This window comes from Merops nubicus, unplaced genomic scaffold, assembly GCF_000691845.1.
Source record: "Merops nubicus isolate BGI_N331 unplaced genomic scaffold, ASM69184v1 scaffold27362, whole genome shotgun sequence".
NCBI lineage: Eukaryota > Metazoa > Chordata > Aves > Coraciiformes > Meropidae > Merops > Merops nubicus.
The window spans coordinates 18,013-35,879 of NW_008594674.1; the positions used below are offsets into that span (position 1 = coordinate 18,013).

Consider the following 17,867-nt stretch of genomic DNA (forward strand, 5'->3'; position numbering starts at 1 on the left):
CAACAACTAAGTTATCAGGGTTGTCTCCAGTAGTATGCAAGGATAAACCTGGGTTTCTTTTTAAGTACTCCCTCTTTAATGTTCATAATCTGTTCTCAAAAAGAGGGAAAAAAGGTGAAGAGGCACTCTAGAAAAAATGGTAAATCTACAGTAATTTATGCAAACTGGCCTACAGCAGGAGTGAGTGGACAGTGCAGCCTGCTGAGCAGGACTGCCCTTCTAGCTACTGATTCCAAACTTTTCTAGCAATTACATGCTAAAAAGCAGCTACCTAATGATCCGATTCTCAACACTCACCTCTTGGTCTTGCTTTCCCCTCGCCTTGGCTGTTGACATGGAAGACGTCCATAGCAGAGAGCAAAACTTTTGTCTGAAATCGTCTCTTCTGCTCCATAGTGGCATCCTCTGGAGCAGCCTATACAGTGATCATATACATATTAATACAGCATGAAAATAGTTAGGAAATCACACCCAAATTCACTTTTAGTCTTTATTCAATGGTCTTTGATTTCATTGGATCTTTGCAGATTATGTCTGTCAAGAATTCAGATTCACTAAAAGTTACGCTCAAAGGAGCAATTAGAAATTGCAAGAGACACTCAACACTATCTGAGGTAATTCAAAATACCTGATGTTTGGGACACTTGGACTATTGACAATTTGGAACTGAAGCCTAAATTTTTCATGTTCCCTGTTTTCAGACAATTGGCCCTATCCAGTGCTTTGAGTGGCTGAAATTCATAATCCAGACTCAGCTGCTACAGCCTGCATTAATCTGTGCTGAAAGTGGAGGCTGTTCTTTTTTGGTTTATTTGAGCACTGGAAAGAAATTATTGTCTCAAAAATCAGTACACAGGAATGCTCCATATGAAGTCTGTTCCCAAACTCAAGGACTACTCTAATGACAAGCATGTATTATGAAGCAAAAGGCAAATTTTTTCATGCTTTACTTCAATACTAAATGTTTCCCCCAAAATCCCATTGTTGCTTCTAGAGGCAGCGTTTTCTTAGTTCACATGAACGCAGAGCAGGCAGAAAAGGCCATTCCTCCCTGTTGAAAAGGCAGGAATTCTGTGCCACTAAGTAGGTTGTCCAGATCTGCCAGAATTTAGTGCATTCCCTCTAAGAGCTGTGATCCCAACCTTATCCTAGACTGTTGAAAATTCTGACTGAATACACCCCTTCAGCACCTTTAGCATTTTTTTCACCAGGACACTAGCAGGATACTTCCTGACCTTCCACCCCTAGTACAAGGTAGAGCAGCAAAGACTGATGACTACAAGAGAGACCTCGAGAAGCAGCTCAAATGGATGTCCTTGTTTGTTTGCTGGGATGTTGAGAAGGCTGTCCATCAGGAGGACTCGCACAAAATCCCACACTTGTTTCTTGGCAGGGTGTGGTAGCAATGGGAGAGACGAAGGATCAGTGCAGCCTTTCCCTTCAGCAATGGCTGGACCATCAGGAGTCAAAAAGCCTTCAGAACCTCCCTGTGGAAGCAGACAGCAATGCATTTTAACTCCATCTCCTTTAAATTTATTTTTCCTTCTAGCAACTCATCTCTGATCTGAAGGGCTTGTGTTGGTTCAGATGCGTATACCTTGAGTGGTCCAGAATTGAAAGCAACCATAGCCAAAGTTCTCAAGAAGTCAGAACAGTGCCACACAGGATCCTGAGTATAACTGTGATAGATCAAGCACAGAAACTGGATAATGTTCCCTGGATAGGCAATCTCCCAGGAGGCTTCTGCATCTGCGATAGGCTGAACACAGACAAATGTGCATCTTGTCAGGACAGCATTCCTCTCACTCATATAAATTCATCTTTGCTCCTCTCTAGGTATTCCTAAGCAAATAAGCAAACAGGACATGGGCACAGAGAAGTCAGGAAAAGCACAAGAAGCCAACTCCCAGATTGTAAATTGAAGATACACCCAATCAGAAAGGTGGCATATCCTCATTCCAAGAATGAACAAAATGGGTAATGCTATGGATAAAATCTGTGCCTGTGTTCAGAAGTTCTTAAACATGAGCCTATCACAAGATTTGCTATGTAACAGAACCAAGCCAATAGCTGTGCTGATGCTTTGAAGTCTCTTCTCATGGTTATGTTCAGTATTGCACTGGGAGGGCAGAGGAAGGCTAAGGGGTACAGGTGGAGACTACCACTGACATCTGACACTCTCAGGCAGTATATTTTGTCATTCACACTGCACTGTCCCTGCAAGCAAACACTTACCTTGTCCACAGTGACTCTAACCATTTCCAAAAGCAAAATGGCTGCCTCTGCACACAATCCTATTTTGAGGACATTCTCTCTAAGGTGGTTCTGCAAGATCCACTGCAACATAGACTCAAGATCTTTCTACAACAGAAGAGATTTTCAAGAGGTAAGGATTTGATACATTAAGAACAATGTCTGCTTTCTCCACATCAGGAAAAAACCAAACATCTTCACCACCAGCAGCTCCTCCCTCTCCTATTATGTTGCGTTACCCCAATGTAGCACTAATGGACTGTCCTCTTCTGAAATGTATCTTTGGCACTGCTGAGCCAAAAATGCCTTATGGTTTCTGAGGACAATGGAGGAAATAACCCAAATCCAAATTCTAAGATTCTAATGAGTCATGACAAGACTTTAAGAATAGACAAGGAGGATAATCCGAATTACCTTCTAAAGTAAAGTAGTTAAATAGCGTTTAACACCTTCATGAATATGTTTGCTCTGAACACAAATTTATTAAATTTTTTTATTAAGTTAACTTACCTGATTTTTAAAGTAGGAATGACTAATTTTAACTATCACAAAAACCAAGTAGGGTTAACTTGCCTGAGAATCCTTGCACAGGGAAGGCCACAAAATGCCAAAGTAGTAAAGCAATATGAGCTTCGTGCTTTTCCAGTATTTTTTTCATACCTTAGCTGCTTCAGGTGGTTCAGACTGTGGAGTTGCCAGAAAGAGCCCTGACACAAGCAAGTAGATCTCAGGGATGTGGACATGATCAGTCAGACATCTTTGCAACACAGAAAACCCAAAAATCAAGAAGGATCCATTGTCAGGCACTTCAGGATAAGTTTTTAAATTATCTTTAAAGGAAAAGGAAAGGAAAATATTCTGTGGAGCTGCCTAAAAATTAATTCCATATCATAGTTTACAAAACTTCCTCAGAACAACAATTTTTCCCACAATCACTTTTGTTACAGGAGAGTCCCTGAACTCTTTCTCTTTGTCTTCCCTTTTGCAGAACCACAGGTCTAGTTATCAAAAAGTAAGCTGAACAAATCTTAAAGAAACAGAAGTTTCCAGAACACAAGCTCACATCTGAACACTTCACAGGCTTATTAATTAGCCCGATATGCAAGACAAAAAGGCCCATCTCCCTGCACCTGCTAGCCAGAAATGCCAGCTGTTGTGCAAAGGAGAAGCAATGCGTTTTATTCTTCAGCACAGGAAAGCTGAAGTACTAGGACAAGCTTGCCCTAGAAGGTACTACCAGTTTTTGGTCTGCTGAGATCAGTGCAATTTTCCTATCATGTACTGCAGTGACCTCCCACCACTGAGCTGGACCATTAAATCAACACATACCCATTAGAATACTCAACCCTGCAGAGCTGTTTTCCAGCCAGCGCCCAGCCACTATCCCCTCCTTGAATTTGTTCAGCAGCGAACGATTGTAGAGAAAGCACAGAAGCAGCTTGATTCCTAGTACAACTGTACTAGAATGCAGGTAGCTCTGTGTGAACAACAGAAACCAGTCTGGTCCCAGTGCCAAAAAGGTCTCTTCTTGTTCCCTAGGACAAACAGGGAAATGAAAACGCATTAAAGATGACATAGCAGAACACAGGAAGGAGATTTTGTTTTAAGTTGTCTCTAAGTGATTTAGAAGCTCAAGTTTCTGTAGGATAAAATCTGATCAAAGACATACAGCAACACAGAATTACAAAGATTTAACAACAGATGCATCTGCACAGTTCAAGCCACTTAATTCCCATTAAATCCAACCTTATATTACTGACAGACAAAAATGCTCATTTACATGAAGCTCCTTCTAACACTGTGCATCAATAACAGGTAAACTGTATCACAGGTCTTTCAATCTAGGTCTATCAACCTATGAAATTAAAAATTCCTGTTTAAATTTTGAAGTCCAAGGTATGATAACTAATGAAAATGCAGTTACAGTTCTCAGTGCTGTGAACTCTGCTTTTCAGTGTTAAGACTATAGCAAATAAAAAAAAAAAAAAAGGGTTCCTCCTTTGAGGCGTTTTCTGAAAATATTAAACTTTTTTCACAATGGATATCAGATGAGTGATCTGATCACACATCTGTGTGAATGCCAGATAAAGCACTGACAAACATAACTCTGACCCAGTCTGCTCTTACTGTTTTCTTGAGACTTAAGTATTATCAGTGTGTTTAGTCCTGGTCAAGCACCAGCAAAGAGGAAAAGCAGAAGACAGAGACAATTACCTCTCCTTTCCTAAATTGTTTGTACTTACTCAGAGGACAGATGAAGTTTGTCTGACTGCATTACATCTAACAGCATCTTCAGTAACTGGTTTCGAAGCCAGATTGTCTTTCCAGATGTTTGGCTTATGGCTACAAATATCAGAAAGTAATAAAGAATAATGAAAAGACAAAACACATGTTCCATTGCTTTGATGAACAACCTTGTTTGCACCAGATTAGCCCAGTGGAAGTACTTATATATGTCTTTTGTAGAGTAAAAAGGTGCAGACTTCAGATTCTTAGATTTTTTAAGAAATGGCCAGTGCTTACAATCTCAAAGTCCTCTCTTCAGAGTTACTTTAAACTCATCCAGAATACACATTGAATAATAACCCACAGGAAGCAATCTCAGGTTAACTAGAGAGGGAAATGTAAACAGGCAATCTAACTTGCATTGCTTAGCTGTCATGTCTATATATAAAAATTACAGTTTTCAGTATCTCCTCAATATAATATATCATTTAGAAGTGCAATAACCAATATAGTCTTGACTAGAAAGGTCACAATAAAAGAGCCAGTTGACAAAGTTCCCACATAAAAAGTTGACATAAACACACAGATGTTTTAGAAGATGCAGAGCTCTACATTATTATTTGCTATAACAGTAAGTGTAGAAATACATTCACAGAAAATCCAGTATGACAAGTGAAATTTTATCCCTTGTAACAGCCCAGTATGTTATTTTTGGGGAAATTTCAATGTAATGCTCTTCACCTCTGTGTATATCTCTGAAGTCCAACAGTGTGTAGGCTCTGGGTAATGCACCTGTAGTACTGCTGGCTTATTAGCAGAGAGAGGAGAAAACCAGAATCCCTTAGCAGGAAGAGAATCTTGTAGTAGGTCAGGCCTTCCTGGAGATGTACACATTGACTGTCACTTTACTATTCTTCCTGTCGGGCCTTTGTAGCAATATAAGTCTTCCCCACAATTTGCCCCCTCAATGCAGCCTGTCCCTTTCAAAAGAAGCTGTTTGAATTGTCTCTTCCTGCCAGTGGAGGCAGATGCACTATGTTGTTGCATTTAGCTTTCATCTCACCCCAGGGATGAAAGGAAGTACTTCAGCTGCCTATCAGAATATACACACCAAAGGTAGCTCCTCACCTTCACTGGGCATCTCGGCCACATCATGCAGGCAGATCTGATTTTCATCCACAGAAGAAGGTTTCAAAGTGTAAACAAGGAATAATCCAATCCTTGCAGACAAAGAGGGAAGCCGTTTTGGTCAACAGAAAGACAGACAATCATTTAATTACTTTGAGATCACCTACAAATGTCAGTACTCATTAACAAAGACAGTTAATGACAACCTCTGGAAATTCTAATTGCTGCAGAAATAAGGTTGAAATAGAAATGCAAAAGTTCATTAACTAGGAAGAAAACAAAAAGATCTCTATCTACAAATACAAGTAGCATCTATTCTACTATGGAAACATTTTTCTTTTTATCTCTTGATTTTAGAAGTCTTTCACCATGAGGAAAGAGTTAAGCACTCTGTTCATACAAAAGATTCTGAACTGCCTGTGGCACTCAGGTATCACTGTTATCACCACTTGGGTTCCAAGATTTCCAAGCACATAGACAAAACCAGAGATGCCTCAGCAGAGAAAACTCAGGGAGGAGGACTGGCAACATCTTTTCACCTGTAGCTTGCTTTAACATTCTATCTGGTTCTAAGGACAGAGAGATTAATGTGACATTCACAGTGCAAGTGCATAATCTCCTCCTGCCCACAAGAAGGGCATTTCTTAAGGCATAGAACGCCACTTGTTTTGCAGAAATTGTCCACACAGCAATTTCTATTAGATGTGTCAAAAGTCTGGGACCACCAGAAACCCCAGCACCTTCTAGTGCTGCTGAGAGCCTGCTATAGTCTCTGCTCTCCTGGGGCTGGAAGGATAGGGGCTGTCTTTATCCACTTTCTCATTACTCATGGGCCTGAAAATCAGTAAATTACCACAGAATAACAAATGGTGGCACTTTAAGGAAAATGCTCATTCACACTCGTTATCACATGACAAATTTGATATACTAAATTCACTACTCATACCTGTTTGAAAATAAAAAAAAAAAAAGACTAACTCATACAAGTAATTGCACAAAACTGCCCTACAAGCAGTAAGTTCACATATTAGCTTTCTCCACAGTAATTACTTGAGGTGCTCATACTCTTCAACAGAGCTAAAAGCTGAATGCAAAGACCACAGGTTTGACATGCAACTCTGTTTCTATGTTTTATTTGGAGAAAGTGCTTTAAAACCAGAGCTGTCATTTGTGTACTGTATTTCCCTGGAGTGAGGTGGCTGTAGACAGCACTGTGTGGATCTTCCTCTGTCCATAGTCTATAGACTGATGCAGCTAGGCTGGGAATATAAAATGGAGCAGTGGTTACATTCTGTGGAAAACAAACAAAGTTTTAAACTCTTTGTTTCACTAAATCCTGACTAACATATCTTAACTGATTGAAATTGAAGAACCAGAAGGATAGTTTCTGAGCTATAAGCCAAACCAACAGGATTAAGTACATAGCTGCCTGGGACCAAGCTCCAGCCATAGCAACTGAAATACTTTAAGGCTAGGCTTTAATGAAACTGAATATTAAGTACAGACTTTGAGTAGTCTCAGTCATACTAGCAGAGCTGTTTGTGCCATCATTGTAAGGGTCATCATCCAATCCATCTTCACACAAATATAAGGTTGGACTGAACTGTGTTTTGAAGGCATGAAAGTTTTTCGTCAATGGGGATCCTGCAGTTGTCAAAAGATCTGAGGGCTCCTACCAAAGATGAGGTGAGGGAAGTTCTACTATAGAGCTCTCTCCAGTACTAGAAGGAGTATAGCTCATCTGCAAACTGAGAAAAAGCTATAGAGTCGAAGGTTACCTGAGAATATCCCTTGTGTTAAAGTATCCTTGCAACAGATGGGAGAGAATTGTGCAGGCCACAGTGATCCTGGAGTTATCAATTTCAGGATCATTAAAGAGGAAAATCAGCTTGGGCACCATTTGCACCTGGTAGGCAATTGCAGCATTCTGACATCTATCTCTGTAGAAAAGCACAGGGACTATTAAAAGCTTTTACTGGAAAGAACCAAATTTTCTGGGTTTCAGCTAAGAGGATTCTCAGGTTACACTAACACTTTGCACCTTTGGCTTCTAATGTTGCCTTGGCAACATTTCAAACACTGTCAGAGGAATCGAATATGTGCCTATGATGAGGATTTGAAGACTTTGTGTGTTCTCTACTCTTCCCATCTGCCCCCTCCCCTGGAAACTGCCGTATTTCAATGAGTTCAAAGAAAACTATTGAATTTTCAAGCAGTTAGTGTGTGGTAATAAATGCTATTCCTGTAAAACTCAGCTAAGGGACACCATACAGCTCTGTATAGAGCTTTCTGGTACCAGAAAGTACCAGTAGTCCTGCTCTACTCAGCTCCTCTGCCATGCTACATCTCTTCAGATACCTTTAATTTTAGTACAGTTGACTAATGAAGTATACCAGTATAAAAAAAGTCTTCCTGGGTTGTGTTTTAGTTTTAAACATAACTTCAAGTATATATTTTTAAAATTGTTTCCCATTCAATACAAACATATTTCCCCTCCTCAGCAGACATTTAAAATTTCATTGTACAGCAGTGGTTCCATGTAAACCTCATCATTAGATAGCTTTTCCCTGTCTGGCCCCACAGCCATCTCAGGGGCTGATCTAAGCACTAACTCCAACCTTGAGAGAGCAATGTAGGAATGATTCACTCCCAGAGTCCACTGATTCTGACTAGGATTGGACCTTTCATATCCATCTCACAGTTCCAGCTTCAGGTTACTGATGAGCTTACCCCATATTTCTGATTCAAACACTAGCTTGAGTACCTGGAGGACTGCAAGATCTCCACAAGATGTGAAAAAAGAGCAAGGTCAAGATTTTCTGGTGCTTTCATCCAAAGCTGAAAGACAAAGGAAAACAAAGGTTTTAGTGCTCTGCTAAGCTTAGAGAATAGTAACCCGTGGCAGAGAAACAGCTACAATTAGTTCAGGGACAAAACCATCAAACTCTCAGTTGTTTCTACAATGACAGCCTTCAGGCACTGGAATATTCCTGCCAATGTGAGAAGCTGCTGCTCCTGAGCAGAAACAGTCCAGAAGCTGCATTGGACGTGGTGGGGAGACATGGCAATGGAGGGCCTGTCATTCCAGGAGCTACCACCTTCCCAGGTGAGCCACAGTGTGGAAAATCACCACACATCATCCCATTCCAAATACTGGATCTAGGAGATGCTATGAACAAACCAAGCCTCCTACTATAAAGCCGTCTTTAGGCCAGCCAAACCCACAAAGTGATATCAACAATTTTACCTCGAAGTTGCAGAGAACATACTGAAATGCACTGTGATTTTTGATGACTGAAGACTCAAAGCCAAGCTCAGCCGTGCCCACTAGGGAGAAAATTAACTGTAGAATCCTGTTGTTTAACAGCTGCGTCTTCCTCTTTAATAGATAGGTCAGTAACTGAAAAAAAAAAGACTTTGTAAGTATCTGCTGAGTATAAATCTGTATTTTTAAACTGACATATAGCAGTTTTTTAATTCAAGACAAATGCACATTTTGCTTGGCTGTAGTAGTCAGACATGCACACATCTTACAGAAGCATCATTAAAAGAAAAAATTACACTAAGCAGTCTGTAAAGATGTATCTTAGGCTGGATGAGCAAATGAGAGGGGAAGGTGGGGGGGGGAAGCAGACCTGCCCAAGAAGTGGTCTCTTATAGGAGGGATCACATGTTTGTAAAAGGTGGATTCGTCAGTCACTACTGCACTATCTTATTTATTTTTATTAGATCATGTCTGACCAAGAGGTATCTGTCCTCACCTTCCCACCAGCAGATACACTGTTAGAGAGTTTCCCAGAGATTGAGAGCACATGATTTGGATCACTACCCTATATGGCCCTTTCAGAAATCTCAGAATTTACAGCCATAAGTGCTAATATCTAGGATATATTTGGTCCACTTTGATTAAGGTTCTCCAAGGGAAAGACTATTACCAGAAAGAATGAACAAGAGTGTTTACCTGGTATCCATGCATGTGCCTCATCAATTTTTCACTCATTGGACTACTGTTCAGGATGCAGTTCAGGACTTTGACAGCTGCATACATGGTGTGGTCATCACAGGCCATTGCAATGAGACCCAGGAGAATGGCAGGACCTCCAATGAAGTTCAGGCTAGTAGCTGCTGGAGAGGACTGGAACGCTCTTACCCCTAGGAAATTTCAGGATTAGTCTACTAGGAAGTTACATGGACTAAGTCTGTTATTTGACAGAGAAAGGCCCAACCCTTAAAAAATATGAAACTGTAAGGCATAGTGCATTTACCATATTGGCCCACAGCAACTGACCCAATAGTCCGCAAGGAACCCGGGAGGTGTCCAGCGATATTCTTGGCTAGGAATATTGGAGTTGTACTGTCCCTAGAGTTAATCCCAATCTAAAACATATAAGAAAATCTTAAAAAAAATCATAGTAGTTTTGGGGAAACAAAAATAACAAGTAGATGCTCTAATTCTTTAGATTATTTTACTACTTTTAGACTGAGAACCATTTTTTTTTCCTTTCAAAGTTGATTGCTAGGACAAACATTCACCCATCTAAAATATCCCACAGCCCCATTACTTTGACATTGGCAAAAATAGGCCCATTTGGCATTGACAAGAATACTAAAAAAACATCTGAAATGTCATTGTGAAAGCATTAAGAAATCACAGACTGAAATTAATTATCATTAGACCTGAAAACTATGGCTTCTGTGGTGTTTCAAGAAAGTCTTTTAACATTGTGTTCACACTGTCTAATCTACTGAAAGGAAAAAATACATCAGTGCAGGTATGCAACTAAGACAACGTCACAAACTTTGTTCTAGGAAACCCATCAGAAACAAGAGAAAACGTGTGTGAGACTAATGAGGGGAATTTGTGACCTCTTTGGCAATCAGGCGGCCATCCACTTCATTGTAGGAGCTCTTTATGTCTTGGACTGTAGTGAGAGATGAGCACACAGCGTTGATTCCAAAAGAAATCTTCTCTTCTGACACCAGAGGTGTAGGATTATGATCACTGTACTGGTCCTCACCTAAAGCAAGAGAGACTATAAACCTCTGAAGGAACTCTGCATGCTCAGAATGTGAGACAGGAGGGGGACAGATGAAAAATAACTGGAGGAAACCAAAGTTTAGACAGGAATTTGATCAGGACTTCACTATAAACCTAAAAAAAGCACTCTCCCTTTACAACACAGCCCGTGTAGCTTGCTAATGTAAACATCAACAGGGGATTTGTCTCCTCTGGTTACTGCTTTATATAGATCTTATGTCCTCTCCCAGTACCTCATGAAGCTCAGGAAAGACCAGAATAAACCTTTCTCTGTCCACACAATATGAAACAAACTTTCTGGATAGAGAAAACATTTCAGTGGCCTTCAATGCTACTGAGAGCTTTATCAGGGGTACTAGGAGCAAGGATTCACATGAAAGAAAAGAGACAGAGGCAAAAGGTAAGAGCTTCCAACTCACAGCACATGGAAAGCTTCTTAGAAATACCAGGTTCACCGTTTTAATAGTTGTATTAAATTCTCACATACTTTTCTTTAAAGATTTTTCTATTCCTACTTGCACTTGGAAAAACTTTTCTTTTTTTTTTTAAATATTAGGTTTTTTTGACAATTTTATAGTCTGGGAAACAGTTGCTTTATGAAACTGTTGACTAATGCTGGTTACACAGCCCTTACAGGCAAAAAGAATTACCACATATTCTGCATGAAGATTAAAAATAAGTGCCCCAAGATCATGTCACGGATTTCCTTTCCAGTAGGACATGGACTAGAGGCAATATGGTGGGAAGAGAGAGAGGTCATTTCACAATTATGAGATCAGATCTTGTATGGAACTGATAGTCCATAGTCTATGGACTATGGTCTGGAGTCAGACAGCCACAATCTCTGATGAGTACTAGAGTTCTCTGCAGGCTGATCTTCCCAGCTTGATGAGTAATCCAGACTTCATAGAGACTCAGGACTTAAAAAATCAAATCATTCTGATTTCTACTAGTAATATTTTTATCTTGGGGCTGCATTTTGATATGATTTCTCCTTCAACAATCCCTTTTCATGCTTGACTTGGAAATATTTATTTTTTTTTTTGTCTAGATAGGGTTCTGAAGGAGTACTTTCAGCCAGTTGCTTCACTTTGCTTTGGGCTAGAGCACCACCAGGTGAGATTATTCTGTTCTTTTAAAATGTGAATGACCACCCCATTTCATGCTGTGCTCTAGTACATAGGTGAATGCACTACTAGTTGAACAAACAGTAATCAATAAGTGAAGTGTTTTGTCTGCCTGTTTTATAATTGAAGATAACTATAATTTAGTTAAAAAGCCTCTTCATTAAATGGAATGTAACTTATTCCCCTACTCTTCTCTCCCCCGTGCTCTCTTCCTACTCTGCAGGCATTTGCAATTAAAAATGATGCTTCTGTATCTGCTGTGTTTTTTTTCTGTAGCACCATAAATGCAGAATGTCTCAGTTAAAGCTACTGCTTTAAAGTTTGTCCAACAGAAATTGCAGTCTTGCATCCCCTCAAGGATATCTTATCCCTCTTTCCTCTCCATCTTTCCCTGCTGCTTGATTCCTACCCTTCTTTTTCTGCCCAATTTACACTATGCTACAAGACCCTTATGATACAGTCTTGTACAAAGGTCAGTAACACAGAGTTCCAGGCTTTTAGAGTGAGCTCTAGGCACAGATACTAACAGCAGATTACAAGAATAAAAAAAGCATTTCCCTGACAAACAAATAGTGGTGGATACAAGAATTATCACATACCTTGAAGCCGTACTGCTTGGAAATTGCAACAGTACTGTGGGCCAAGCTTATTAATGATCTCTATGGTTTCCACAGAGATGGCTTCTTCAAACAAGTATGTAGGTCCAAGGCGCCAGGTCAAGGAGGACCTTTGTTTCCAAATTCGAGGAGTAGCTATATACCCATAGACATCAATAAAGGAAGAGGGTTCCATGGAAATACAGCTACCTGGTAAGGGCTGGAGATACTGCATCTGCAACAGAGGAAGAATCCACTGAGGGGACAGAATACACTTCAGATATATTAAGGTCTTGTCTCTGGAAGGTGCTGCCTGCTGCCTCTTTCCTCAATGAAGTCTCAGTCAGCTGTGCAACACAATTATCAACTGCTGCTTTAAAAATGGACTTTCAGAAGTATCACAAACATAAGCATTTTTCAAAGTTTAAACCTACGTTTTGTTCAAAAAGCAAAATCATTTCAAGTGTTGGCAAAGAAAAACTCTATCTTGCTTCCTGACTTATTTTTCCTGTTCTAAACTGTGGCTTTCAATGCAGAAAGCCAAGTTACAGATCACACCTTGTACTAGACACACAGAAAATAAACAGTTCTTGAAGAGTGCAGAATGTCCAAGTGGATCAGCTAGCTTCAGCAAAAATGACATCGTTTAGGAAATGGGACCATTTATTTTTGGTATAAAACTAAGGATTCAGTCTCCTAAATTGAGTCTATTATTTTATGTAAACATGGACAGCTATAATAGAAAGTAGTCAGATATTTTTTGGTAGAAAGAAACTATATTGTACTTTAGGGCTCAGCCTTGCCTTTAACAGTTTCCTGTCAGGATGGGAGAGTCCTGGAATTCACTGATTTCTGACTCCTGTGATGTAGAAGACAAGGCTAGTCAGCTTTAGGAGGCAGGACTCAATACTCGAGTGAACAAATACTGGGTTTAATACAACACAGTAATGTGTCCACTACCCCCCAGCTCCATCACCCTAAAATATCTTTTGGTATTGCTAACAACCTTTGAGCAATTCTAATTTCTTACACAATCTTTTCTTTACTGTACATATAAAGATGAAGGCTTGCATTGTGTCAGAGACCCCAGCACTGGGACAATCTTTTCTTTACTAAAGGCTTGTTTTATTTATTATCAGCTGTTTCACTGTATGTTAAACACATTTGCTGTGAATTTTTTAATCAGTTGCAATGCTTAGGCCTAGTTTTATTGATGACTTTCAGTCTCATCTGAAGGAAGGCAAATTAAATTAACTTTTCATTCTTGAAATGGATATAGGTCCCAAAAGGCATTTAGAAGACAGATCATTTTTCTCAAGTATGGGAAAGAGAATATTTGGAATTAAACAGGTTGCTTTTACAAAGGAAACATAAAACACACAAGTGAGCTTTGCATGTGTTGGGATTGATTTGCAACACATGAACAGGAAAGAAGAGACCAAAGTTATATGTTTCAATTAATAAGAGGAATCCATTCAGAAACAAAACAACAACAATGAAAACAACCGACCGACCAAACCAAACCAAACCAAACCAGAGCTGCAAAAGAAACAAGCTACATTTTCAACACTGCCAGGCTGGGGCATTCAAAATCCAAAAATCAAATCTCAGGAATAATCTGACATTATGATGATAATGATAATATAAACCAGAGGCTCTTTTCACTTATCCTGCAGATTATGAACTCTTCGGGTGTGTTTGGATTGCTTTCTTGTGATATCTCATGCAACCTGGGGAAATTACCTTTTGAGAACTGACTCCTACGCAACAAGGTCACAAGAAACGGCATGTTAGGGGAAACACTAGCTACACCAATATTTGCAATGACTTATTGAGTTATCATTGAAATTTATAAATATCTCCCAACTGAAACCTTTCTTTAATTTCCATTAACTAAAAAAAAAGGTATTATTTTAATTCAGAAGCTATCTCACACACTGAACAACAGATCCGTAGGAGCATCTATTTGTTCCTGAGTGCTTAGAGTGCTAGTGGGAAGAAAGGCCACTGATTCATCAGCTGACTGTTCAGTGGGTGTAACAGGAACAGGACAACTTGAAACATGCCCAAGCAAGATTCTTGAAGAAATTCAATCCATCTTAGCATTCTTGCAAAGAGCTGGCCAGTCACAGAACCTTATTTTTCTGCAATTTTTCTGCTTTTCCAGGCCTTTCTTCAAAAACAGAGACTCCTTAAATAACTCATCACCTTTGCAGGTTCTAGCCTGAATCTAAATCACCTTCAGTTTAGGGTTCTCTAGTCACACCTTAATGTGATGACTATTTATAACTGACAACTTCTGAAGATCTTGGGTGTATACTGAAAGATCCTCAAAATCACTAGTCAATTCAGAAAATGTTGGGCTAAGGGTACAATGGAATTTCACCACCATAATCCTGAGCTACCTGCAAACTTGATAACCACAACCTTCATATGGGTATCACTGCTCAAAATTGGCCCTGGTTATCTGCATGCTGAAGGGGTAACTAGTTCAAATCAGTATAAGCTGATAATATACTTCTAAAAAGCATCACACCTACACCCTGGTTTGTATGGATTTCTGACTCTCCTCACACACAGCACAGAGTGTCAGAGGGTATACATGCAAATCACCATGCTTTGAGCCTCTCCAGTCAATGCTAAGAAGTCATGATATGTGCAAGGGGAGATGAAAATAGAAAGCAATGACAGGTATGAGATCTATGCAGAGAGCCTTTACCTTTGCAGAGCCAAGCATCTGACCATTAATATAAGCTGACACAATGCAGTTCCTCTTTGCTTCCTTAGCAACTGTAACTGTGAGATGATGCCACTGGCCAGTGACCAGCAACTTGCCACAGCCAAACTGAGCTTGCCGTGGAAATGGGGAAGGATTTAGTACCTCTTCCTCAGGTTCCATAATATCTGTAACAGCAAAACCAGAAATAGTGAACAGAAAGTATCTTTCACTTTCTTCTGCTTCTGGAACACAACTATCAAATGTGACACAAAGAACATGACTCTCTGTGGATATAGAGTGATTTGGTGCTGTTCCATTCAATGTCTGAAATGTTCCCTGAAGGTCTACTATCAGGATCTGAGACTCACACAACTCTCAAGTTCCCTCCAGTGTACAATGTGCCATACTCCCATGTACCTACTGACTTGCTTCAATGCTGTAAAACTAGACTGAACTAGGACAGAACTAACCTATCTATAAGAGGAGCATTCCTCAGCATATTCACTGAGTTAGCTGACACAGGAAAAAAAAAGTCCTAGCAAATTCATATTTCATGTATCAGATGATAGAACTCTGTAGATTAATTTGTAGCTTTTATGAAAAGAGACAAGCTGGGATTTTTAGCATCATCTAAGGGAATCAGAGTATTCACAGAGTATGTCAGCCATGCATGAAAATCCCAGCTACTATTCCCACTCTACTCCCAACCTCTTCTGCTGTGTTCAGTCACATTCACATCTGAACTACCTACTCTACTCAATAAGGAAAAAGGGATAAATGTCAACAATGAAAAAAAATTAACAGGCTGTCATATGAATATTACAAAAGTGAGGAGAGGAAGTGAGCTGTTTGATTAGGAAGCTACACCACACCCAAACTCCACAGTCCTACTCTCCAAACTTGCCTACTGTCACACAGAACAGGCAGAGATCAGTTCCCTCAGCTGCACACAACCATGTAACTGACATTCAGAAGTTTTCCTTAGACTATCTATAAATTTTATCATATATTGTGGCCACAAAAATAATTATCTATGCTTACAGACATCTTAGAACTGAAATATGACCTGGAATTACTATCATAGGCTGCCAGGAGAAGACTGAAGAGATTAAAGAGCCTCATTAATGTCCTGGGTACTTCTAAGAAGAGGAAATCTTTTAATGAAAAATTCCAGGGAATCAGAGGACACAGCACTGCAGCTTGACTGAGAAGAGTCTTACCAAGTGGCTGGAATTCCACCTCTTCTGTGGAAATGACCAGCGAACAGTCCTGCGGAAAGAAGCTTACTGAAAAGCAAACAAATTCTTGCTCTGTTCTTGACATGTGCCTCACAACTGTGAAGAAACGGAGTGGGTGACTGTGGTGCACCAAACCAAACTTCCTAACCAGGAACCAGCAGGAAAGTGTCAAGCCACTTGAGGGAGGGAACATTCTTGTACCTGTAGAAAAGAAAGAAAAAAACAGTAAGAAAGTTCATTTCCCTGTGCCAACATTAGCAAACTACTTTCTGTTTCATTTGTAGCCCACACTATGTAAGAACCAACATTAGAATATGAGGTTTATACTGTACTTTGGTAAGCAGCTTGGGTCACACAGCTCAGAGCTGGACTGGCACACAGAGACAGAAGTGTATTGAAATATACAGCTTATTTTCTGCCATTTCTTACGAATGCTGAATGCTTTCAGTAAGGCTGAAAAGTTAGTCCTCTCAGGAAGCTGTAGACGTGTCAAAGTGCTTACCTGTGCCAATTCCTCCCGAGACAGATTGCTCTGCGCTGGGTCCCATGACAGTGGCCAAGGTAGGGAGGTATAAACACCTACAAAAGCAAGCAAGCACCCGTTCAGAAGAAACGTAAAATCACTCCTGAAAGTCACCAGTGACTTAATACTGCAGAATTATGGTAGCAGAGCAGAGCCTAGACTATCAGCAATAAGCCAATAACAAAATAGGTAGGCAACATTGCTGCCAGGAAGGCAGCAACAGGGCACCAGGATTGACTAGGATGGAGAGAGAAGGTATTAGTTGCTGTGTCCAGAAAAAAGGCTTGGGCACTGCAGAGCAGCTGAAGAGAAAAGCAACAGCAGCAATACCCGTATCCTTCCTTTGACATGTCAAACTCCACAAACGATGGAGCCAAAGAAGTGCTGCGGAGCTGGAAGTTTCGAGGTGACGTCATGGAGATAAGACTCATTGCAGTCTGGAGTGCCAATGCAGATCCCTTAGACACCAAAGAGGAGTTGCTGACAGGCACAGCTGTCTGAGGATTAGTTTTACTCTCCACCATGGCCTCTTCTGAACCTACAACATCAACACAGTGCCTAAACAGATGAATGTCTTCAATACTTTTTCCAGTCGCAGGCTTTGCCTGTATTTAGTTCATCACTACTCCAAACAGTGCTCCATGCTCTTCAAATAACACATCCTCAGCAGCCTGCAGAAATCCGCAGCAATGCACAAAAATATTATAGTGAAGGAATTTGAAAATGGAAGGCTGGCAGGAGAGATGAGCAGATACGATATTTTCTTTTCATACATCTCTAGACAGCTCCAAACTTCATCTCCAGTAAAAAAGATTCCTTACCCATTGGTTCCATTTTTCTTATAAACAGGCCATTCAATTCTGCCATAACAGAATAGTTACAACCAACATGTGTGAGAGGATCTGAAGAATGACTACAAAGAACCTAAGACTCCAACTTTTACCATGCTGTACCAAGTGTCCCATAGGCATGTGAACAGGTTAAGCACCAAATACCAGCTGTCTTGAGCCCCTTTACCT

The 17,867-nt window shown here is 40.1% G+C and overlaps 1 protein-coding gene across 1 annotated transcript in view; it reads right to left on the reverse strand.

Moving 5' to 3' along the window:
• LOC103768694 (WD repeat- and FYVE domain-containing protein 4-like) overlaps positions 1-17,386 on the reverse strand; it is a gene marked incomplete at both ends in the record, with an annotated part of 23,956 nt that extends 6,570 nt beyond the window's left edge. The window contains 19 exons of the mRNA XM_008935849.1: positions 298-415; positions 1,290-1,487; positions 1,598-1,759; positions 2,236-2,361; positions 2,914-3,083; positions 3,583-3,788; positions 4,497-4,596; positions 5,608-5,699; positions 7,386-7,547; positions 8,372-8,445; positions 8,855-9,007; positions 9,569-9,759; positions 9,873-9,984; positions 10,474-10,625; positions 12,372-12,603; positions 15,088-15,272; positions 16,308-16,526; positions 16,828-16,904; positions 17,179-17,386. Coding sequence (XP_008934097.1) covers positions 298-415; positions 1,290-1,487; positions 1,598-1,759; positions 2,236-2,361; positions 2,914-3,083; positions 3,583-3,788; positions 4,497-4,596; positions 5,608-5,699; positions 7,386-7,547; positions 8,372-8,445; positions 8,855-9,007; positions 9,569-9,759; positions 9,873-9,984; positions 10,474-10,625; positions 12,372-12,603; positions 15,088-15,272; positions 16,308-16,526; positions 16,828-16,904; positions 17,179-17,386 — 2,937 coding nt within the window. The remainder of the gene's footprint in view (positions 1-297; positions 416-1,289; positions 1,488-1,597; positions 1,760-2,235; positions 2,362-2,913; positions 3,084-3,582; positions 3,789-4,496; positions 4,597-5,607; positions 5,700-7,385; positions 7,548-8,371; positions 8,446-8,854; positions 9,008-9,568; positions 9,760-9,872; positions 9,985-10,473; positions 10,626-12,371; positions 12,604-15,087; positions 15,273-16,307; positions 16,527-16,827; positions 16,905-17,178) is intronic.
• Positions 17,387-17,867: the final 481 nt, after the last annotated feature.